The sequence below is a fragment of the Schistocerca piceifrons genome, chromosome 1, assembly GCF_021461385.2.
Source record: "Schistocerca piceifrons isolate TAMUIC-IGC-003096 chromosome 1, iqSchPice1.1, whole genome shotgun sequence".
Classification (NCBI taxonomy): Eukaryota; Metazoa; Arthropoda; class Insecta; order Orthoptera; family Acrididae; genus Schistocerca; species Schistocerca piceifrons.
The window spans coordinates 158019498-158045865 of record NC_060138.1 but is presented as its reverse complement, the minus strand read 5'-3'; the positions used below and the strand labels follow the sequence as shown (position 1 = coordinate 158045865).

The 26368-nt window shown below is 39.7% G+C and overlaps 1 protein-coding gene across 1 annotated transcript in view; it reads left to right on the top strand.

The window, feature by feature from the left end:
- The window catches only part of LOC124793773 (trithorax group protein osa-like), a gene marked incomplete at its 5' end in the record, with an annotated part of 285916 nt that overhangs the window by 171798 nt on the left and 87750 nt on the right, over positions 1-26368 (top strand). Inside the window, 3 exons of the mRNA XM_047258050.1 lie at positions 7704-7783; positions 7868-8185; positions 15153-15224. Of these exons, the coding sequence (XP_047114006.1) occupies positions 7704-7783; positions 7868-8185; positions 15153-15224 (470 nt within the window). The remainder of the gene's footprint in view (positions 1-7703; positions 7784-7867; positions 8186-15152; positions 15225-26368) is intronic.

Sequence of the window (26368 nt, the reverse complement as noted above, 5' to 3'; positions counted from 1 at the left end):
AAAAAGATTTGTAAAGGTTTGAAATTGTGTAAACTTCCCTAAAAGTCAGTAAGTGCTCTCATTCTCAAACAATGGATGAATAAAGTCTGGTTTTCACGCACGTCTTTTTCACCTCCACCCCCATTCTTTGATACGTGCGTGTACTTAACATGACCCTCCTCCAGGGCAATATTCACACATGGAACATTCACCCATGTGCTGATCAGAGGCGTAGCATATCAAGAGAGCTAGTCAGGATACCTACGGACATGCTTCGTTCTGCGATGTGCATAATGCAATCCTGCGATTTCAGACTCATCTGGACACAGATAGACGCCATATTGAGCCCCTTTCGTGTCAGTAATGGTACCGGTATGTAATGGTATGACGTACCGTAGCAGCGTAGTGTTTCATTTGTACCGATTCTGCATTATTTCTCTTCCCCATGTCACTGACAGTTATGCAATCCAGTTTGGTACTCGTACGGTAGTTAGTTTTCGTGTTGTAACGTGTTAAATAGGGAAAGTTTAATTATAACCACATGGTACGTTTGGTTTCACAAGATACCGCGGACATTTCATCATTTAATGGGACGTTTTCATTTTATGTTCCCATCACCCTGCTTCATACTTACGCCCACATTAAATCAGCGTATTCTTCTGTCAAAAACATGAAACACAGCAAAATAAAACTAGCATACTTGCTTACAAGCAGCGAAGTGTACAATACGGATATCGAACTTGCGAACTTGGTGAAAACTGCGATGCAGATGAGTCGAAACCAAGCATTTCCACGTCACTTTTGCGATAAATGTTGCATGACCGTCAAATTTTTACCTGACCCCCACTTTTCATATCATGCATTTTTTCTGAAATCTTGTATACCGATTTATCGTTGCAGTACATCTTCTTTCAAATAAAAGCATGAAAATTAATTACGAACGAAGAGATTCTCAAGCACATTACAATTGCTGTTTAGAACAATGTGACTAATTTAGCATGACTGTGGCCTGTTCCATCCTCTATTCTTGATCAAGCTCAGCTAGAAGAGAAAAGAAATGGAATTCAAATCGATACTGAGACGTCGTAATCATGCTCAAGTTCAGATTCGAAAGCAGGGTCGTCAATGAAGAACAAAACTTGTCACTGAATGCACGTCTGTTATGAACGCCAACGTACTGGCAGAAAGTAACTGACCTCCCGGATGGAGTGTGCTGCTGTTTATACGCATATCGAATATTGGAGAATACACAAACATTACTGCATTTGCCAGAAGATTAGTCATTGAACTTTTTCCTTTCTCGCCTCGGTACACACGCTGTCTTAACAGTCGACATTCATTGGCCTTAGCTGGTAGACACATAAACCAATTTTGCAAAGCTTTGGTAACGATCTAGGTAATATTTTTTGGAGTAACATCTCTCTTAAGGGGAAAATGTCGAACTAGTGTCTTTAGTTTGAACTCTGAAAAGTGTAAGGAAAAATAACACAAAATATCGGCCTGTGTATCTTAAAAAAATGTAAACCGAGGTAACATGTACTACTCGATATGATACGCTGTAATGAATCTGGTAATATGACGGTTGCTCCAGCTTTATAGGGAGCAAAACTAATAATATGAAATCCGCACCAGTTCAGTACAGTCGTCGTCTAGCTAGCTCCTGACAAGCAATCCTTTACGGCGACATCAGCTTAGTATTTCGAAAGTGATAAGATACTGTGTTGGAATTGTCGGGGGTACTGTCTGAACAGCTCGAATACATCGAATTAAGCCTTCAGGTTTACTTCATTCAACTTTTGGAAGAAAGGATATACATGACAGTTGCCACTCAGTCAACAGGCACTACAGTTGTTTTATTTTTGAGATAACACATAGATAGCCGCACGCGTTAGCACTCCACTTCCTGGTTACGGGGAGGCGTGCCGGCTCCAGATGTGAGCCACAGGGCTGATTAACGACTCAGGCCAGTGTGCTGGCCAGCCTATGTATTGCTTTTAGGCACTTTTCCACATCCAACTACGTTTTAGACCGGGTTTATACCCATGTCCCGCCTCAGTTACACGTTTCGCAAACACTTCACAAGCGCTCTAACATTTTCACGTAGGTTAACACAAGACGCACACAGATGGGGTACACAAATTACATCTCTGGTGGGTAAGGGGTGGCGAATGGAAGGACATCCAGCAACCCTCTACCAAAAACATTGCAAAATCCAAATTAACATATTTGACCCCGCACAGAACGGGACAGGAATAGGAAAAAGGAGGAGTTGCATATTTTGGGAAAGTAATGATTTTTTTTTTCAGACTTGATATAGAATAAATAGTCTCAGATATACGATTATAGCCTACCTACCGTCAGGAGGATAGTATTTCATGAAGAGAACAGCAAGAATAATATACTTGACGGCAAGGCATTTTTTAAAACAAAAAATGTTTATCCCCTGGAAGAAACATACCGTTAAGGGGAAAAAAGTCAGTACTATGCGGTCTGAAATTTGAATGAAGTGGATCATCGTGATAGTTTTCCGGTAATTATTGCCTTCAGTGCGTGACTGCCAGCGTACTACGTTTGTGGCACAGATGTAATTAGTTTAGATACTTCCATTTAATATTGTAGTTTTATGTACAATCTTAGTATACCATTTCACGCACATCGATAGAGATAAATAAAATTAATGTTCAAAGCAAGAGTTAACTGACTGCTGCTTTATTTGCACTTTATGTTTGCATGTTTACTACCATAACCTTTCAACAACATACTCCACGATGCGCGTAGCTTTTTACAGCTATCTTGGAAATATATTGTAGACGGTATCTAAAATGTAATGGCACTAATGACATAGTTAAATACTCTTAATTATTATAGAAGAAGACAGACTAGCTGAACTAAGTTTGGTAAAGCTTCCTGTCATTGTTTTCCGTGCTATTAACAATTAGTGTCTTAGAGACAAATACAACACCCACTGAAATAAGTTATTAACACCCTTGGAAGTACTTCTTCATTCGTCGTTCTGTCAGTCTACTTCAATTTCAAAATTTTTCTCCGTGACCACATTTCGAAACTATCCAACCAGTTTTCCTCTTTCATTTTTGTTGTCCATGATTCGCTGCTATACAATAATACGTTCTCTGCGAAGCACTCAGGGAATGTCTTTCTTAATTCTATGGGAATTCTTTTTGCTATCAACTAACCTTTTAACTCGTTAAAAGTCTTTTATTAACAAATATTCTATTTTTTTCTTCATTAACTTCAATTTTCTGTGATCAAAATTCCTAAGTATCTAAAAGACATTACTTCTTACAAGGTCTTTCCTTCCAATGATATTTTGATGAAATTTTCCTGTTTGTTGATTATCAATTTTTGTTTTTGCTGTATTTACCCTCATTTCACACTCTTTTCCCACTTTTACGATTATCTCCGTCATAAATTGTTCTTTTTCAGACTTACCCAACACAACTTAGTCAACTGCATACTTAATTGTCTTTATCCTCTCTCGACCTCCTATTATGCCGTCTGGATTTTCTACTATTTTGTCTTTTAGTTTCTTAGCATAAATAATGAGAATCGCCGGTGACAAGAAACAACATTGCCTAACACTCACTTGTTTCCTCATCGCCAGTCATTATTAGATTTTCTATCTTGTGTAGTCCATTTATCAGTCTTCTCACCTTCTAGTCTACACCAATATCCTTTAAGGTCTTCAGAGGTATGCTCCATTCCATTCTATTCTATTCAACGCCTTTTACCAGTCAACAAAACAATTGTACGTATTCATGTTAACTTCTAGCATTCTGAGTTCTATCAGCCTGAAACATACCTTTTCTGAATCCAAACTGATCCTCTCCCATGGTTTCCTCTATTTTTATCTAATCTTCTGAACAAGAGACATGGTCTTCGTAATTTGACATATTTTAAATTAAGTGTCCTGTAGTGGTTTAATAAGTTTCGTCCAGATATTACTGTATTTCTCATGGTCTTTGGGGTTTAGATGTTATTTTATCACAGTCACTGCTTTCCTATTTCTAGGATCCTTAATGTTTCTCTTCACTTGACATCTCATATCGGTCCACAGTCCATTCTGTCATACTCCAATTCTTAATCTAATCTTAGTCGTGTGTGATCCGCTTGTGTGTCAAACATACTCCTTTCACACTTGTTTGATCTCTTCTATGCACGCTGTTTGCTGACTTTCCTTGCATCTTTGTTTGTTAAATACCGACCTGTTGTCTACACTGCTTCTAATTTACTTTACATTTACAGCTTCTCAACTTCATCACACTGAATTATCGTCTTCTTCCTATCTAGCTTTATCATTTAATCTTCCTAGCTCATTATTCAGTTTTCTACAATATTACTTACCACTTCTATAGCATGTTCATTCTTCCATTTTCTATGTTCATTCCTTTCCCTCCTTTTCTACTCCAGCCTTTTCTTCTAAAGTTTTCAGAATTTTATTTTTAATAATGTTCCTCTTCAACAGCTTGAGAGCAGGTCTTAAATCCTTCAGTGTTAAATTTAACCACTTATGAGTTTTTTTTCCACTTACGAGGTTGTTTTTTTAATATGCTTCTGCTTTGTTAAACGTCTGCCGCCAGAAAGTTATGAGCTGTACCAGCCTCTGCTCAAGGGACGTTTATCGTCATTTTGAAACTGTTTATGAATCTGAAACTTCCTGGCAGATTAAAACTGTGTGCCCGACCGAGACTCGAACTCGGGACCTTTGCCTTTCGCGGGCAAGTGCTCTACCAACTGAGCTACCGAAGCACGACTCACGTCCGGTACTCACAGCTTTACTTCTGCCAGTACCCCGTCTCCTACCTTCCAAACTTTACAGAAGCTCTCCTGCGAACCTTGCAGAACTAGCACTCCTGAAAGAAAGGATATTGCGGAGACATGGCTTAGCCACAGCCTGGGGGATGTTTCCAGAATGAGATTTTCACTCTGCAGCGGAGTGTGCGCTGATATGAAACTTCCTGGCAGATTAAAACTGTGTGCCCGACCGAGACTCGAACTCGGGACCTTTGCCTTTCGCGGGCAAGTGCTCTACCAACTGAGCTACCGAAGCACGACTCACGTCCGGTACTCACAGCTTTACTTCTGCCAGTACCCCGTCTCCTACCTTCCAAACTTTACAGAAGCTCTCCTGCGAACCTTGCAGAACTAGCACTCCTGAAAGAAAGGATATTGCGGAGACATGGCTTAGCCACAGCCTGGGGGATGTTTCCAGAATGAGATTTTCACTCTGCAGCGGAGTGTGCGCTGATATGGTAGAGCACTTGCCCGCGAAAGGCAAAGGTCCCGAGTTCGAGTATCGGTCGGGCACACAGTTTTAATCTGCCAGGAAGTTTCATATCAGCGCACACTCCGCTGCAGAGTGAAAATCTCATTCTGTTTATGAATCTGTTACTGGTTTTAGTAAAATGTAACACGAATACAGAACTGTTACAGGAGGTATCCATGCATGCAGTCTTCGATAGTGGTTGTTAAAACAAGTCTTTGTAGTCCAGAGATCAGAGCAATCACAGAAGGCTTCTGGCTTTTCACTCCTGTTGCTTCATTTCCCAAATCCATATTCTTCAATTACATTATTCTATTTACCTTTCGCTACTACCCATTAGTCTCGTATCATTATAATCTTTACCCGACCCTTACTACTTTCTTCAGATTTCCGGTATTTGCTCATGTGTTTCATTTTTTTCTCTTCCTCTGTATTATATTTTTGCATGTAACCTTGAATGATCAAAATATCCACAGGGACGATCAGCATCTTCATTTCTATTACACTTCATCCAACAGTTTAACTTTCGTTATGTTCTCAATCAAATATATTAACCCAACACAATTTGTTTTCTCTCTCCTCTTTGAATGTTACTTTATAGTTTTCATGTTCAAGTTCTCCTTCCCAATGCGTGTTATACCTCTTCATTTCTCTTATTACAGTTTCGTCGTTATTATATTCCATGTTCAAGTTCTCGATCCAGATTTTTTCTCTACTTAGTATTATCTAAAACGCAATACTGATATTCGTAACGAATACTCGCCCAAAGATCCAAATGTCCTATATTATTCCACAATTCTTCTTCTCAAGACCTACCATGCTTGTGAGTCTTCCAGTGTAACAAATTCTCCATGTTGTGCTAAATCATCTGCATGACTTAACCAACATAACGAACTCTTGATACCGAACACAGAAAAACCCGTAACTAAATTAAACGAAACACGCAACATGTAACTGCGACTGAAAACAATAAACACGATTTACGATAACATTTGAACACGAAATACACATGTAAAAAATACCTCAGTTGTCAAAAACATTTGTTAAAAATTTGTTATCTGTCATTTTCCCTGACGAAGGAGCGACAGCAAGAAGACACATTCAGATTGTTCGTGAACCTTAAAGTGCCAAACTAAGTTTTCTAAGATCGAATTTGCACAACTGAGAATTTGAGAAATACGGTTTTACTGCTACTAAGAGAATGAAATAATGAAACTGGACTTCCTGAAACCTAAGATAATTTTGCTAATGACGAAGCACATAAGAAGTAAGTTAAGTGTGTGCTATTGAAAATACTACATGTGGTAACACAATATATGAGCTATGGCATGGGCAATATTGTAAATGACAACTGCTACTTCTAAACCATTTGGTTTCATAGTAATTAAATTTGTAATCAAATACCATTTTTTTACAAGTTAACTCTTGTTATTACTTTGTAGAAGCGAGCGCAAGTGATTCTTGATGCATGAATTGGGGCGATAAAACAGGGTGGCAACCCTCGTACTAGAGTTTAACAAATAGTTCTCTGTGTTATTTTACTATTAAAGCTATATTTCACGATCAGTTCTGTAAACTGAACAGTAACTCAAAGATCTTCAGTGGCTGGAAATCAGCATTGTTATGCGAGACTGGACTTCTAGCCGAATACTTTACAGCAGCTCCATAGTGCATCTTAAATTGCCTAATCAGAAAACGTGGATTCTGTCTGTTTCAGTGGCATCATATCTTCGTCCACTCGACAGCAGGCAGATCTGAGAAAAAAACATTCCTATAAACGGTACACCGAAAAGGTGTCACCATAGAAAAGCAACTGAACCAAAGTTACCCGTTTTGCTAACTGACACGATCAGCAAATTGCTGAGCAGCTGAACGCAACAATAACGAGAAGCTGGTGTCAATGACATACGGGTGACAAGTAAGAAAGAAACACTTGCGCTCGATTTCGGCGTGCTGATGCGCGCCTGCAGACGCCATATGAGAGGCCGGGCGTCCCAGAAGAGAGACAGGGAGAAAGAGAGAGAGTGAGAGAGGAAAGAGGAGTGAGAAAATGTGAGAGAATGAATGGGAGGGGGAGGGAGGTGGGGATGTTGGTGTTGAGGAGGGACGCCGGCCGGCCGGTCGTCCGTTGCAGGATGTCGGGCTGTCCGATCGCGAAAAGCAACAAGCTGCTGGGCAGCCGCAGCTCGGCGGCGAAGCTCTCCGGCGGCTCCGGTCCCGGCAGCGGCGCCTGCGCCGCGCCTACCCCTCTGACTGCACTGTGCTGCCCGACGGGCCCCCCGACAGGGCCGGGCGCGGCGGACGGCAGCTGTGGGGTAGGCGCCGCTGCAGGGGCCGCTGCCGCCGGGGACTGGCTCGCCCAGCAGCCCGTGCCGTGGTGCTGAGGAGAGCCGCCGCGCCGAGGAAGCTCTCTTGAGGGACACCGGCCGGCCGTCTGTTGCAGCGCGTCGGGCTGCCCCATCGCCAACCGCAACAAGCTGCGCGTGCTCGAGTCTTCGTCCTCGTCGTCTGCAGCGGTGGCCGGCGTCTGCGGCGGAGGCGGCGGGGCGGCGGCGGCAGACCAACACAAGGCGGCAGCAGCCGCGGCGGCTGCCGCTGCTGCCGCAGCCGCCGCTGCCGCCGCCGCTGTCAAGTTCGAGGGCAGTGGTTCGTCCTCTTGCCCGGCCCCCGCCTACGACGGTCCCGGTCACACCGACGGTTCCTCCTTCCTCGCGCACCATCGAGCCACGCTGTCCAGCTGCCCCCTGACTGTTGCCGCCCCCGGAACGGGCACCCATCACCCGCCACCCCCCGTTCCAGCCCCGGGGACTGCGGCCGCTGCAGCAGCTGCTGCTGCAGTTGCCGCAGCCGCCGTTGCAGGACCACCGGCGCTCGTCAAGAAGGCACACAAGTTCACCGAGGAGCTGTACTCCAAGGCGCCTGCAGGTGGGACTGCCGTCTGCACATTCCTACTGTTGCATCATTTTCCTACATTTCGTCCCCCTCACTTCAGTCTTTCCCTCAGAGACGAAAGTATATTTATGTTGCATCTTAGATTTGTATCTTCATTTTGGTTCTGTTAGCAGACACTCATTTTAAATTTCACCATCTTTAAAAATGTAAAATCCAGGTAACAGAACGTTCCAAACCCATTATTTTATGCTAATTCTACGACAATAGTACAGTTGTGGGGTCACTGTTTTTATTGGCATCGATATTAGACCTATCATGGCCGTGCGGAGTGGCCGCGCGGTTTGAGGCGCAACGTCACGGATTGCGCAGTCCTTCCGCCGGAGGTTAGAGTCCTCTCTCGAACATGGGTGTGTGTGTTGTTCTTAGCATAAGTTAGTTTAAGTAGTGTGTAAGTCTAGGGACCGACGACCTCAGCAGTTTGGTCCCTTAGGAATTCACACGCATTTAGATCTGTCATGAATGCAGAGCTGTAATTATTAAAAATATAAAATGCTATATGAAACAGTATAATAGCCCGTAGAATAAGAATGTATTTTATATTGTTAAAGGGAAATAAAAATTTTAATGGAACAATGGTGACAGATTTAGCCACGTGTGGTATTCTCCATATAAAGTTTCAGAACAATACAAGATTAAGAACAAAAATCTAAGTATTTAAAATATCTAAGAGCAAAGGAAATTGGGATCAGTAACTAAATTTCAAGAAATCGCGAGAACAATTAAGAAATTGGGTAACTGACCGGCAGCAGTCCGTGAAGAAGTCAAAAGACTCACTCATAGAAGATATGAATGTATCAGACGTATAATGAGAAAGCAAAGTTTATCCAAAGTGCGATACAATGAGATTCAGGAAAGTCTATATAAACGAAAGACATTGAGGTAAAGATAAAAATGTCGTTTGTTTAATCTACTCGGATGCATATTCTGCCCGTCTCTCTGTGGCACTATGTGTTGTCGCGTGGGTAGTAGATACTCAGTGGATACTCCTAAATGAGACTGTTTCTTGGATTGTGCGATAGTGCTTCAGTTGCGCCGGTAGATGACTCCCTAAATATCGATCACATCAGTATCTACCGTGTCACAGTTTGGCATGCTGTCATCTCGTGTCTGATGCATCAACACAAAACGAAATGTATTCGCAGTTGTGAATATGGGACCACCTGCAGCTATATAATGGAATGACAATAATGAAATTTTGTGCCGGACTGGGACTCGAACCTGGATTTTCCGCTTTAAGTAAGCGATCGCCTTTAAGTGCTTCCGCTATCCAATCCAAGGTCACACGCAAACTTTCATATACCGTCGTCCATGTGTCGTACCACAGCCCATTAATTTTTTCCCGTACAGGGGAGACGTCACAACACAGGCACTGCAATTTCGTACTCGTTTTCGCGTCAACAAATCAGTCCATAGCTATTTTATATTCCGCGTAATCGCAGCTGTTGAAGGCATGATAGGAAGATCTCGGCTTATCAGCTGTGAGCAGAGTTGTTCTTAACATCGTACCTGTCACAGTTGCCCGGATGGATAACGCCAATCCTACCAAATTTAGTTGTGCATTGAAACGACAAGATTTGAATCTAAACATGAGACATCAAATTACCGTTCGTCGACAATAGAACTGTCTACTGATGGTTTTAGTAAATGTACTGAATATATCATACTAAACCCTTAGAATCAAAGCTCCTCTATAAAATAATATGTACGAGTGATTCTGTGATAATGTTACAGACTTTCAAGGACTATGGAGAAGGGTAAATGTGTCATTCTGAGGTACGGGACTCTGGTCTGGAAACGACCGACTCAAAATTATAAATGAAAATCTTTCTGGTACCTCAGACAGGGAAATAAATGTAACAGTGTGGTTGTTGCTAAGAGTGTAGGTTAGGTGACTTTCAGAGGTGGCAGTAAGGGCCAAAACAAGAAAAACATTCCCAGTAAGAATGGGCTCTAAAATGCGTACCTTAAGAGCTGTGAGCGTTTTTTCAGCAGAAGAGATGTTTCACAGTAGCGAAGATGAACAAACGTTCATAGCCGTTAACTCACCACCCAAACAGGACTCGTAAGGATCGTAAGGAGTGTCATCCTCTACAGATAGGTGTCACTGGATGCGGATATGGAGGGGCATGTGTTCAGACAGAACACCACTCCCGGCTGTTGTCATTTTTCGTGACCAGAGCCGCTACTTCTCAGTCAAGTAACTCCTCAATTGGCCTCACAAGGTCTGAGAGGACCCCGTCTGCCAACAGCGCTCGGCAGACCTGGGCTTTGACCCATCTAAGTGTTAAAAATGGTTCAAATGGCTCTGAGCACTATGGGACTTAACATCTGAGGTCATCAGTCCCCTAGAACTTAGAACTACTTAAACCTAACTAACCGAATGACATCACACACATCCATGCCCGAGGCAGGATTCGAACCTTCGACCGGAGCAGTCGCGCGGTCCCGGACTGAAGCGCCTAGAACAGCTCGGCCACCGCGGCCGGCTTTCTAAGTGTTAGCCAAGCCCAACAGTGCTTAACGTTGATGATCTCATAGGAACTTGTGTTACCACTGCAGTAACGCATTTGGCTCATAGCTATTAAAGTACGCATTTTAGAGCCCATGTTTACTAGACATATTTCTTGTTTTGATCCATACTACCACCTATGAAAGTTGCTTACATTCGTAGTGACAACGTTACTGGTACATGCGTTCCACAACCAGATGTACCAGAACGATTTCCTCTTACAACTTTCGACTCGATCATTTCCGGACCATAGTTCCTTTCCTCAAATTGATACATTTAATCTTCTCCACCTTCCCAGAAAATTTGTAACATGATGGAATCATCCCCTATACACGTCACATATCAATTTTTTTTTTCACGAACTCGTTCAAAATCAGTTCATTTAAATATTCTCAGCTGACATATTTCGGCCCCTCACGTCTGCCTGTTGCACTATATTCTTTTGCCACGAGATCTCCTGCAAGGAAAGTCATACTATACCATTCCATGAAGTTTCGGGATTGCAGTCGGATGACGTCAACATCTGCCACGATTTAGGCTGACAACCCTCCAACCATCTTAAGGTGAGTATTTTATACTGGAGATTACTCTTTCTTTGTGGACGATGTTGTCCGAAGGCTGATCGTCTGTGACGATTTGTATTTCTGTAAGGAATGGTATGGTAAAAGGTTTTCACATGTTATTTATTGCGTCACTCAGCTAGGGTTTGGGCGCTCAAATAGTCTTGAACCTGCTGTCATCTGTTCTGTTTCCTCCTGTTGGACGGCTATGTGGGGTTAGTAACTAACCTAAGTCGTGGTAAGTTAGGGTTACTGAGGTTCGAACACTATTGACCTTGGTATCTGAGCCTTGGTACGGGCTCAGCACTACCTGGGAATTCAGTTTATTGTACTATCACTCGAAGGGTGTCTAGTTTGGCGAGTGTCCTTGTAACCTTGACTTGTACCTTCTCGGGGTTCATGGCGAACTTCACAGTTTCTCACTCACCAGTGAGCTCCTGTGATTCAACGTAATCATAGATTATGGTGCACTTGTAGATTCTTATAGCCTGACTCACAAGTTGATCCCTCGCGACGTTGAACCGTGTAGAGAAGAGGGGGTTCGACCATAGCATGGTTAAGTTAGAGCTTCGTGAATGAGTTTAAGTTTTTGCTCTTCAGGGATGGGATTAGGGTACCCATTATCCTTCGTCCCGCTGTCTTCTTCTCTCGTACGTGCGTTGTATAGAGCAGTTTTCTGTCGAGATGGACTCCAAAGTATTTTACCGTGGGCGACCAAGGGAATTGGTTGGTCTGCGTAACGGAGTGTGTTGTTGACAACAGGCTTCCTCCTAGTGAGAATGAATGCCTTCCTCTTGGTCTCATTAACTTTGATTTTATTTTCATGCGCCCACTGTTCCATGACATCTTGTTGTCTCTGCATTCTTTCTATGATTCGGTAGAGCTACTTTCCAGTTAGCATGAATATTGTGTCGTCAGCAAATAAGCTGATGGAGACTAGCGGCACTGTTGAAACGCCGTTTATATAAACATTGATAAACAGAGGCGATAAGACTGAGCCTTTGGCGATTCCCACGGCGACCGGCCTTGCTGCTGAGTCTTGGTCGTCTATACGAACTTAGAGGCTACTTACTTGTCGGAAGCTGTTGATGATCTTGATGTAGTGGTCTATTGTGGCGTAAGTTGACTGTTGAGTTCTAACGCCATACCTTATCATAGTCCACAAATATTCCGATGGTTGATTTTTTTTTTTAAATTGAAATTGTCCTGTACCATTTCGGTGATTCGTAGTAACTGCAACTGTGTCAGTAAGTTCTCTTGAAACCCTAACTGCTCGGGACTTACGACATCGTTAGTGATGTCATCCTGAATTCGCCTACCTCTTGATTATCCAGCTTGTCAGTCTATAATTTTCTGGTTGGGAAAGGTTTTTTCCTGGCTTGGGTTCGGGTGCTATTATGAACACTCTACAGGGCTCAGGGAAGTATCCCAGCATCAAGCAACTGTTCATAATCATTCTGAGTAATATTACTGGCTTTCGTGGTAAGTTCTTGAGGTCCACGTTGCTTATGCGGTCTTTGTCTGGTGAGCTGAACTTGGTATTTTTGATGGAGTGATAAGTTGGGGGACTAACTGTGTGGCAGAGTATTGTGTTTTGCTTCCCATTCGATCTTGATGTCGGTTTCAGTATGGTGTAGATGGTTGTCGTCCACCAGAGTTGGGAGCGTTGACATTCCGTTTTGGTATGTTTCAGCTTATAGGCCTACCTGGCTGAGCGCGTCATAAAGGAGCCCGTCCAGGACACGAATCGTCCTTTTCTGAGGTCGCCTCTGTCTGATATTGTTAGCTATCTGCCACTAGTCTTTTGTCCATGGCAGAAAGTCTGCCATCCAATCCTCCCACGACACTTGCTTTCACTCTTTTACCCTCTTCTCGAGTTCACATGTTAATCTGTGGGACAATCTTCTGTCATCTAGATTGCGGAAAGGAACCAATTGTTTGCGGCTTCTGTTCCACTGTTTTCAGTGCTTAGAATATAAGGGGAAACTCGTCGAAATTCACGTCCGAGAGGAGGTTCCGCGTTGTTGCTTTTTGTATTTTCCCTGTTAATTTACTTCGTCAGTGTCTCGACAGCTACGGCACCATACTTGAGGACTCAGGTTCCGACCATGGCTAACGATAGCCCTGTTACGGCCACTCATGAAGCATTAGCATTGACATGACCACTCGATGGGTGTCGATCATCGTAAAACATCAATGTTGATTCCTAATGTAGTTAGTAGTTATGTTACCTCTTGCCTGCAACCTGAACTTCCACCGTCAAGAGGATAGGTATGGGACTTCAAGCCCTACCATCACACCTTCAACATGCACTCCAGTGATGTCTTTGGAATGACATCATTGTAAAATGGAGCAGTTTTACAATCCACCAAGACAGCGAGACCATCAACCACCAGTGACACTGTATTAAAACCTCCACAAAAAAAGAGTAATCTCCAGCGTAAGACGTTCACCTGGAGACGGCTGAATCGTTGTCAGCTGAAATATTGTAGCAGGGTATCGACGTCATCCGGCTGTAGTCTCCAAACTTTCTGGAACACAAATACACTGGGAAAACTTCAAGAATCACAAAAGGAGATTTCCAGTTCATCAGATACAAAATTCAGCAAGTTGTTGTGCTTAAAAAATAGTACCACAAATGGGAGTCGAATTCTCATTACCGGAAGCATGAAATGTATGTGAAGGACACAGTGGTTGCCACTATTTGTTTTACAGGAACTATACGGTTGTTTTAATGACACATTGGCCTTTCCTAATTGTAGTCTGAGATTGAGGCATGGTATTGGAAACTCAAAATCTCTTACTCTATACAATACATTCAAAGAGAGAAAAATTCAGAGTACCACTGGTACTGGTACTCCATAGCATGTGTCACACTGGTCAAAATTTCAAGAAACAACTCATACTACTAGACACAAGAATGCTGTAGAAAATCAAATATTTTTGTAGACTAAACAGTATTAGTTAGGTTTTGAATACAAATTCCAGTTTGAGTACCATAATAAACAGATTTCTGAAATAATGCTCAGGTGGCTGTAATGTTAATAGTGTTTTCAATAGATGTAAAATGTTCCACACTTGTACTGGTAACTATTTCTGTAGGGTTAAATTCTCACATTTTTAAGTAGTTTGAACAAATAAGGTTTTACAAACTTTCTCACTGGAAATTACTTATGTTAATTAAAAAAGCTGAACTGTGCTTTAGTCTGCTCTCAGCGAGTGACATTAACCATTCTGTTAACCTAAGCTGTTTGAAAATATTTACATATTTTTAACAACAAACTACAGCCTCAAGTTTTATCCACAATCCCTTCCAGGAATATAATAGCAAAAACACTACTTTTGTTAGTATTTATTGCTTTAAGTACTTGTACAGATCCGATTTTTCATTGAAATTCAGAGGCAACCACACACTAGCTTCATTCAGAAGACTCAATTATTTAGTGTTGTTAATTAAACTTCCTGGCAGATTAAAACTGTGTGCCAGACCGAGACTTGAACTCCGGACCATTACCTTTCGCGGGCAAGTGCTCCACTACTTGCCCACGAAAGGCAAAGGTCCCAAGTTCGAGTCTCAGTCTGGCACACAGTTTTAATCTGCGAGGAAGTTTCATATCAGCGCACTCTGCTGCAGAGTGAAAATTTCATTCTAGTGTTGTTAATGTTATTAATATTTCATCTTTACAAATACAAAAGTTTAAGATACTGTTAACAACCACTTTTTCAAACTTTAGGATATATTTAAAAGATCTAAAATAAATAAAAGTAATTTGAAGACTTATGAGGTTCTTTGTTGATTGTCAGATAAACTTTATGTAATGTCTGCTTTACTTCTGCTTTCCTTTCATTAACTTATTTCATTTTTATACAGATATTCAGTATTTTAACAATCCAACATGTGGAAGGCAGCACACTTCTAATGCAGCATCGTTTAATATTGGAAGTGAGTGTCATAAAAATTGTTACATTTTGTCACTTAAAAAAATTAAGCATGTACAGTGCAAAGGTACCTGTATGAATGTTATTCAATGATTTGCAAAATTAATCAACAGCCACATGATTTTAACAACTTGAGACAGTGTTCTTCGCTTGTTTGACACAGTTAAGATAAATAGGGAAATTGGTCTTGAATTATAAATACATAATTACTGAAAAGAAATCAAGGAATATATAGTTTGTTCACATTAAACAATGTATAGTATGTAACACACTATTGCCTGTTACAGTATAATGCCATCACATAAAGTATGACATAATAAGGACCCCAACTTTTAAAAACTTTAATAAATGTGTCATCCATCAGCAATGGACAGCATGCTGACTTTACTTTCAGAATTCTGCATAACTGAAGAACAAATGTGTTTCCACTAACTTAAGGACTATGGTATTATTACATTAAATATCTTTGTACAATTCATAGTGCCTTCTACTCTAAATGTTTCACAAAGCCCTATATTTTGAGTTTTTCAGTTTCATAATTGTAAAACTGAACACCAGTATCATTTTTTAGACTCAATTAAATTTGAAAACTTTCATACCTTACTAGAGCATACGGTGAGGTTCAGTTTCATAACAATACATATCAGAACATGACCAAAACCTACATCTCTGTTCATTACAACAATCTGATCCACCAAATTATGTTTTGTGTACTTATGACAAGCTACAAATGCCAGCTACTTTTCACTTATCTTTCCTTGTGTTCCATTAGGTGTACTCATATAGATCAGACAACAGAACACTGGTAGTAAAATCTTGTAAGCTTGGTTGACGTTGTTTCTAAACAATAATCCTCTCATAATAGTTATTTCAATTTTACTGTTCAGCACAGTGGAAAACCTCCCTCCAAAATCAACACCATCTGTGGCTAAACTACTCTTATCAGTACCATGTGTCTGGATGCTGTTCTTGAAGGTTTGCAGAATTCCAGAAGGTAGGAGAGCAGAAATGGCACTCGAGATTTACATCACACTCTGAGATGGACCTAAATGGCTTTCCCAAAAAAGTCTGATACCTCAATTCAGAGCATGACCTGGAGAACAGTCCAGAAATGAGTTACAAATTAGCTGAAAGGGTACAAGGTGGTTGCTATTTCATTCCTTTAAAAGCAACAAAAAAACTTAACATTTTGTGTGACTTGTTGACAGAATAAAGTAAAGCACTATCTATCACAAAATCCTGCGAAAGAATTCGTGGTCATACACCAAAACTGAACTTCATAATTTTTGTATACTGGTATTCTAGATTACATAATTGCAGGTTTTAATTTAAAGTAAGTTTTTGGTGCCTTGTAAATTCTTGTTTTTTCTTATGCATGTTCAGTAGACAAACAGTTTGTAAATGACGTATTAAATTTTGTTCTTTTGGATCACCATCTTAAATGATAATCCAGAAGCAATTTTTATTATATACTGTAGAACAGTCTTTCAATTTATTATTTTGCTTGGTGGCTTTGAACATAGTCAGACATCTAATAATTCTTAAATATTATTTGATTATTTTAAGTTACTGCATAATTTTTAGGTATTAGAAGCAGATAGCATGGTTAGTTCTCATCTCTAGTGCAATTATTCATCGAAAATATTTTATTTACATTAATGTTATTTAATAGTTCTTTACACAGTTCTTGAATCCAGTGCATTTATGTTATAATACCTAGTAAGGAGTAGTTTATATTTGTCAAGGAAGACTGTATAAAAATTAGTGTAAAATACATGGAATCTGCTGACACTTCAAATGTACACAACATGCCCTGGTAATTATTTGTAGTTACTGATATTTTTCACATATATTTCATATATGTCTGTGATACCAAGACTTAATGCCTCAAATCATAATTTTACACATACCCTCTCCACAACTATAATCTAGTGTAAGAAAATAACCAATAGATAGAAAAAAATCCAAGTTTCACCACATGCTTAATTTTCCTTTCAATAGTAAATTCTAAGATTGAAACCAGGTTAAATGGTGTAGCAGTCATCAAACTGAATCATATTCTGAAGGAATGAAGTTCAAATCTATCTGGACATCCAAATTAAGGTTTTCTTTGATTTCTCTAAATTGATTATGGTAAATGCTGGGAATTTTCCTTGCCATTATTGATTCCTTCCCTCTGTTTGCTCAATCTGAGACTGACCCTCCTCTCAGTAGTAATCTATAGAATGTTTTCTTCCTAAGAAACATAATAGAATTTTATACATAACAACAAATGTCTATATGTGTTTTTCTACATAAGCCTTTTCAATTGAAGGTCTTCAAATCTGCATAGTATCTCATCTCCCACAATATCTTTCCCCCAGATTCATGTATGCAAATGTTGCAGCTCTTATTACAATGGCACAGTTTTATAGTGCACAGTATACAGGCACTATGAGATTATAATAAGTATATAATAGTTGTGGTGTCACCAGCAGACACCACACTTGCTAGAGGGTAGCCTTTAAATCGGCCGCAGTCTGTTAGAATACGTCGGACCCACGAGTTGCCACTATCGGTGATTGTAGACCGAGTGCCGCCACACGGAAGGTCTAGTCTAGAGAGACTCCCTAGCACTCACCCCAGTTGTACAGCCGACTTTGCTAGCACTGGTTCACTGTCTACATACGCTCTCATTTGCAGAGACGACAGTTTAGCACAGCCTTCAGCTACTTCATTTGCTACGACCTAGCAAGGCGCCATATTCAGTTATAATTACTTCAAGAATGTATTCTGAACAGATAATATTGTGACTCATGTACCATCAAGAGCAACGTTCATCATTAATGGATTAGAGTTAAGTATCAAACTAATTACGTCCGCTTTCTGAATTCTCATTCCTTGTCATGTTCCAGACCTCACGTCAGTATAGTTCTTCCCTCCTCACACCAGCCTGCTTGAGCTAAAATTTGTGCATTTCGGCCTCCACTCGCAACACGGTGTTGGCTCTTCTGCTAACACAAAAACAGTAATAATAAATAGATTCCAAATGGTTGTAATAGAAACAACAACTAAAGTGTCAATGGAAAACAAATTGCTCAGAGTAACAGAAGTATGTTTCTTTTTGTCTGTGACAAATGCAACATAAACTGGTAACAAAATATAGGGTGTTTCAGAAAGGACTTTACAACTTAGAATGAACATTTCTTGGACAAAATTACCTTTTCTTATGAGTCAACTTTTCACTTAAGTGGCAAGGTTCACACACATAATTGTACGATTTGGGGCAGTGAAAATGCACATCAAACATTGCAACATGTTCACGATAGATCAAAACTGAACGGTTTTTGTGGATTGAGCAAGAACAAAGTTTTTGGCCCCTTTTTTTCCATGAGAGAACATCAACAGGATAATATACCTGGATATTTTACAACTATTTTTGATACCACAGATCGATGAGGATGACCAAGAAAAAGATGGTACACCACCCCACTACCTGGCTGACATTCAAGATTTTCTGAGTGACCGCTTTCCAGGTCAATGGACTGCCCATGATGCACTAATTGCATGGCTCCATGTACCAAAGACCTGACAATGCTTCATTTTTTTTTTTTAATGGGGATTCATCAAGGATAAAGTGTTTGTACCTCCTGTACAAACTGGCTGGCTTCTTTATCTGAACTTAGAGCAAGAATTTACGCCACTACTGGGCAAGTTACACCTGCAATGCTACAGCAAGTTTGGGAATAAACTGACTTCCGATAGGACGTTTGCAGGGTAAGCAACAGAAGCCACATAGAACATCTTTAGTTTAAGGTAAAAAACCTTGATGTGTTTCCCTACAAAATAACACTAAACTCAGCTTTATACCTTCTTTCAATAAATTTATATGAATTTTTAAAGTTGTATAGTCATTTTTGAAACACCCTGTAAAATGTACAGACACAAAAAGAATATCTGAGGAATGGTAAATGCATTTTTTTGCACTGCAGGAAATTATCCATATGCATTTTCAACGACTGCTGAACATATGATGACCATATGTTGCCATTGTTAAAAGTCAAAAGACAAAGCTAATCTGTTTTACAAAAACTTAACTTACCATAGTGCCTTTTATTCTTACACTTAGCTTCACTGTTCAAAGTAAGGAGTGGAACTGATGTTGTGCACTCATTCATCTGGATAGTAGCAAAGAAAGAAAACAAGTAACCACAAATATGAGATAAGTTTATCATGAAGCTACAATCCACAGAAATTCATGGATAGCGACTCATGAGGAGTTGTGAGGATTCTGAGAAGAAACATTAGGTTCTTTAAAATGTAATAGTTATATAATATGATTGTTATGTTACATGTATTTAATGAAAGAACTTCAGAACTAAACGCAGGACTGGACTGAAAATCAGTCACGGTTAGGGTGGATGATGGGGTCATGGAGTGGGGAGAGGAAGATTCAACATGAGGGGCACATGGGATCAAGCTGGGACAGAGCAAACAGGTGTTCACAGAACATGTTAGGGGACTGCTAACGTTCATGTTGAGTATAAAATGGAGAATACAGAGGTAAGCCGAAAGATCCAGATTAGGACAAAGAAACAGTGAAATGTTGTAATGAGCAACTTAGAAAGGAGCAAAAGGGTAATAGGTGCCATCAGAGGTTGATATGGAAGCAGGACAGTTGACTGGGTTGCCAACAGAAGGAAAAGAGACAGTAGCCATTTTCTACATTGGCTCTCAACAATTCCTGTCTCTTAACAACGTTATGTTCTTGTCACTCTCTATGCCATCTCCACCAACACCAATGCCAATATCCACACTGCCCAGGGCACTGCCTCCATCAGACATTGCCTTGCGTAATGCTTACTCGTAATCCATACCCTCCTCCCTGTTAACTGTAGCCACCTACATCCTCTTCCACAACTACTTCTTCACTATTTGATGAGCAGTGATATATCACCATATACATATTTTGTCTTGCTTTTCCAATATAATAATGATATTAACAACAAAATTATGCAGCTAAAGGCAATTGGTAAAGAAATGGTAGATAGTATGAACTGAAACATGGTATCAAATACAACAAAGAATGGCTGCCATATCACATAAGATGTACATAAAAATGGAACAAATGGAACAAATAAGAAACTGGAAAGCATACTAATGTATGAAAATCATACTTCAACAAGAAGATTCAAAAATGAAAATTGGCAATTTCAATACTGTAATCAAAATGTACACATACACTCACAGCCTTTCACAAGAGGTGGGCTCGGATTTTGAGTAGAGAGATTTTATTTGCCACAGAATTCTCATACACTTCTGAGATATAATAAGCTTTTTGTGTTATCAATAAAATTTATTTCTTGTGTCGTAACACAGCTCCAAGCTGACCAACTTATGTGTATATAAAATGGCAATTTTAGAATCTAGTCCCTGCCCCTGGATAAATTTTTGTGTATGTCAATGCATATACTGAAAGCATGAAGTGCAGCAGTGGCAACAGTTATGCAGTACTGCACAAGATAGGACCAGCAGTTCATGAAGATATATCTTCTTCTAAGGAGAGGCAACAAAGGGATACCGATATGCCTTAAAATATTAAAGGGAGAGGAACAGAGGATAAATTTGGGACATGGGAGCCAGAAATGTTGGAGGTGAAAAGTTGAGTATGTATCAAGGAGTCAAGTCTAGAAGATATGACATCGGACATAAAATGAAAATGCAGAAGGCTGTTAAAACACTGTGAGTAATACAAATGGGAAGTAGCAATTAAAGCTGATACCTGCAGAGAGATATAGTAGTATGAATGAGATCAAAGCATTTATCAACCAGTTTTTGATGATTCAGATCACTGTTACAACTATCAATGTTGGAAAAGTAGGAAGGAGGTGGTTGGAGGGGGAAGGAGGTGGGGAGGGGGGAGGGGGGGGGAGGGGAGGGGAGTATAGAGGGAAAAATCCACATTTGCATTGCAAGGATGCAAAACATGATGTTGGGATGCTGTGAACATATTCTATGATTTATTTTTACTGAAAATTTCAAGGGTCATATTATTGTGGACTGCCAGTCAGTACGTACTAAGTGAACTGAAAGATAATAGTACCTTTCATGTTTCCTCTTTTTATATGTCTTATCAGAAATGAGAAACAATTCTTTAATTAAAAGTAAATGTTTAATACAGCATGTTTTAAACTGAACTAATCCCATAGACAGATAAAACAGCATCAGAATTCACACTCAATGCTTTCTCAGAAAATTATTTTAAACAGCTGCAAAAACATATTTGATCTCTTAGCAACAAATAATTCCAATCAAATAAGAAGCATCATAATGGATACAGGGATTAGTGACCATAAGGTGGTTGTAGCTAGACTGAATACAGTAATATCAAAACAAATCAAATAAATGCAAAATACAAATATTAAAAAGGACAAATAAAAATTTGCTTGACACCTTCCTCACAGATAGTCCCCATTCCTTCTAATCTGACTATGTAAGTGTAGAATAGATGTGGCTTCAATTCAAAGAAACAGTATTGACAGCAGTTGAAAGATATAACCAAATAAATTAATAAGAGATGGTACTGATCCCCAATAGTAGACAAAACAAGTCAGAACACTACTGCAGAAACAAGAAACAAACATGCCAAATTTAAAAGAATGCAAAATCTCTAAGATGGGTGAAGTTTTACAGAAGCTCAAAAATTGTCACAAACTTCAATGTCTGGCTCAAAACCTGGTAGAAAACCCAAAGATATTCTGGTCGCATCTAAAAGGAAGACACAGTCAACGCTTTCATTACACAATAATAATGGTGATGTTATTGATGACAGCACCATTAAAGCAGAGTTATTAAACACAGTTTTCTGACATTACTTCACAAAAGAAGACAAAGTAAATGTTCCAGAATTTGAATCGAGATCAATTGGCAACATGAGTAACTTAGAAGTAGATATCCCTGGTGTAGTGAAGCAGCTTAATACACTTAACAAAGGCAAGGCATCCGATCCAGATTGTATATCAGTCAGGTTCCTTTCAGAGCATGCTGATACAATAGCTCCATACTTAGCAATCATGTACAACCACTCACTTGTAGAAAGATCTGTACCCAGAGACTGGAAAGTTTCCTAAGTCACATCAATACCCAAAAAAGGAAATAGGGGTAATCCACTGCTTTACAGATCCATATCACTAAAATGGATTTGCAGTAGGATTTTTGAACATATACTGTGCTCGAACATTATGAATCATCTCAAAGAAAACAATTTATTGACAAATAGCCAACACCAATACAGAAAATATCATTCTCATGGGGCACAACTAGCTCTTTATTCTTATGAAGTAATGAGTTCTATCAACAGGGTATGTCAAATTGATTCCATATTCTTAGATTTCCAAAAGGTTTTTGAGACTGTTCCTCACATTTGACATTTAATTAAATTGTGTGCCTATGGAGTGTCATCTCAGCTGTGTGACTAGGTGCATGATTTCCTATCAGAAAGGTCACAGTTTGTAATAATTGATGGAAAGTCATTGAATGAAATGAAAGTAATATCTTTCATTCCCCAAAGAAGTATTATATGACCTCTGTTGTTCATAACCTACATTAACGATTTAGGGCACAATCTGAACAGCCCTCTTAGATTGTTTGCAGATGTTGCTGTCATTTACCATCATATTATGTCATCATCATCAGATGATCAAACCGAATTGCAAAATGATTTAGACAAGACATCTGTATGGTGCAAATAGTGGCAATTGACTCTGAACCATGAAATGTGTGAAGTCATCTGCATACGCACTAAAAATAATCTGCTAAATTTCAGTTACACGATAAATCACACAAAGCTAAAGGCTGTAAGCTCAATTAAATATTCAATACAAATAAACTGAGATGATGACATAGATACTGTTATCGTGAAAGCAAACCGAAGTCTGATTTATTGGCTGAACACTTAAAAAATGTAACACTAAAGAGATTGCTTACAGTAAGCTTGTCCACCCTCTTCTGGAATGCTGCTATGCGGTGTGGGACCCGCATCAGATAGGACTGATGGTGGACATATAAAAAGTTCAAAGAAGTGTAGCTAGTTTTGTGTTATCATGAAATAGGGGAGAGTGCCATGGATATGATACAAATTGGGTTGGCAGTCATTAAAACAAAGGCATTTTTCAGTATGGCAAGACCTTCTCATGGAATTTCACTCACCAGCTTTCTCCTCAGATGTGTAAACATTTTGTTGGCACCCACCTACGTAGGATGAACTGACCATTATAGTAACATAAGAGAAATCCGAACTCCCATGGAAAAATTTAAACTTTTTTTTTTCATATGCTGTTTGAGAGTGGAATGATGGAGGATTAGCTTACAGTGGTTGTTGACAATGGACACAAAAAAGAATATTTGATGAACTGAAAGTGCAGTTTTGTATGCTCAAAAGGAATTTAATGAAGAATCCAAACAGTGACAAAATGCCAAAGTAAGCATTAATGGTAAATGTAAGTAAACAAAAACCAGATGGCAAAGGCAAGTTCCTTAAGAATGATTCAAGGAAAAGTGACATTCGAAATTATTCTAAACAAAAGGGTCCTTAGATGAAGCACTGCAGAAAGTGGGTTTCTGATCAGAAACATCACAAACCAGGAATATCATGCAGCTGCTAGTGCTGTGCTGATTTTTGTCTGTGAAGAGGTATATTTAGCGTTCTGGTGGGTGTACAATGGAGTTACAAGCCATGTGACTAATGGTTTGACTTTCAGAAATGGCACAGTCCATGTGGTGTAAAGACAGAGGAAAAGAGACTCTAATGGCAATGGGAAAAGGCAGTATTTGGTCATCATCTCTGACTGATGGACAGGATATGATGCTTTTGGATGTGTGGTATGTTCCACAGCTATCTAGAAACTTGCTTTCAGTATTAGCTGCTCAGGACCAGGATATTAACAGTGAATTTATGTCATAAACAACAGAGTGTTGGCTTAAAATTGATAATAAAGTAGTGTTGTGTGAAACCTGGGAGCTCTTTAGAACATTGTACAAGGCAGACATTCAACCAACTTTGCACAAAGAAATTACTGTAGTAAATGCCACTGAAAAGACTTCATTATTGCAGCGTACCATAAAAGATGGAGACATGAGGATAAACACCATGTCGACAGAACATTAGAAAGGGAATTAGAAATATGTGTTTCCCAGGAAAAGGCATTTTGTGAGCTACACATTTGTGACAAAGCAAATCGCTTGCCATTTTGTCAGAGAGAAAAGACAACCAACCCACGTGAACTGATGTCAGCTGATGTCTGTGGATCTTTTAATTAATCTTTCCTGAAAAAGAGATATTGTTCTGTTCAAAGACATCTATACAAAATTTCAGTATTGCTATATCATAAGGCAAAACTCTGAAGTTGAGGATGCTTTGAAATATGTTCTTCAACATTCAAAGATATTGGGTCATGCACTCAAAGTGCTGCTAAGCGACAATGGTGGGGAATTCGACAGTAAGGAAGTTAAGGACATACTGCATGCAGAAGGTGTTACTCAGAGGCTGACATCACCCATCACCCAACACACCACAGCAAAATGGCGGAAGTGAGCGTGAGAGGCGAACTATAGTTGAAATGGCAAGAAACTTAAAGTACTCAGATGAAGAAGCTAATTTCCGACCACACATATGGGCAGAACTGGTTGGAGCATCACTGTACATTCTAAATCAAATTGCAAAATCATCTGTGGACAAAATCAGGCATTTTGAGTTGTGGTTAGATAAGAAGCTTAGAATAAAACATCTGTTTATAATAGACTCTACATGCTATATCCACATACCAGTTAAAGAAAGATAGGAAATGGATAAAAAAGCTGTCAAAGGTTATCTCATGGGGTATGAGGGAGATGAACATTACAGAATTTGGTTGAGAGAAGAAAATAAAGCCATTCTTAGCAAAGATGTAATGGTCCATGAAAGGCCTGCAAGAACGCACTGAGCAAAGTAATCAGTGAACATATGCAGCTCAAGAAGAAGGTGAGGCAAACTCCAACAGTGCTGATACAAGAGAAGAGGAACATACATCATCAACAGCTGTGAAATTACTCAACATTAATGAAACTTAAATGGCTAAATAACTTTGTAATGATAACTGAAGAAATGATTAATGACACAAATGAAGTGCCAAAATCTTATGAAGAAGCCATAAATAATACACAACATTTTCACTAGATGCAAGCAATGAAAATGAAATGAAGTCACTACAAGAAAATCAGACTTGGGAATTGACTAATCTACCAAAAGGAGCACTAACTACACCTTGTAAGTGTGTTTTTTATGTCAAGACTAATTGTATTAGGAGCATTGAGAAATATAAAGCAAGACTTGTTGCCAAAGGATCTAATCAACGCTATGGTGTAGACCATAGTGAAACCTTCAGTTCGGTAGCTAAGCTGACCACAATTTCTTTAATGTCCTTTAATGTCACATGTTCCTTCAGCTGAGAAGATGCATCTCACACAGTTTGATGTCTCCACAGCATTCTTGTATGGAGAAACAGAAGAAGTAATACATATGCAACAGGCAGAAGGGTACAGTGATGGCAGAGAGAAAATTTGCAACTAGGGCAAAGTTTGTATGGACTTAAGCAGGCTCCAAGATGTTAGAGTAAACATTCTGGAGCATTTCTTTTGTCAGCAGATTTCAAGACAAGTACATATCAGACAAGAATGTGGCAAAAAACTGTTAGTCGTTCTTTATGTAAATGATGGGCTAGCTATGGTGAGTGATCAACAAGATACCAGCAAAGTTGTTGATGAATTGAAGGCTGTATTAAAGATCACTGTGAAACCAGCATTGTATTTCTTCAGACTTGAGATAAAATGCTTTGATGATGGTGATAAGCCAGCACGCCTATGCAAATAAGACTCTGGAACATTTCAGTTTTCAAGAGTGCAAACCTATCTCAACACCCATTATAAAGGAACCAAATACATTGCACGCAGAAAGTAAGAATACAGAGAAGTGCAACTTTCCCTATCAATTAGCAGTTGGAGCACTGATGTAGCTGATGCTTGAAGAAGACCTGACCTCATTTACAGTGTGAGCTTCCTGTCTCAAACTCTTGACTCGGCATCACAGAAGATGTAGTAAGACCAAAGCGAATACTCCAGTATGTACCAGGTACA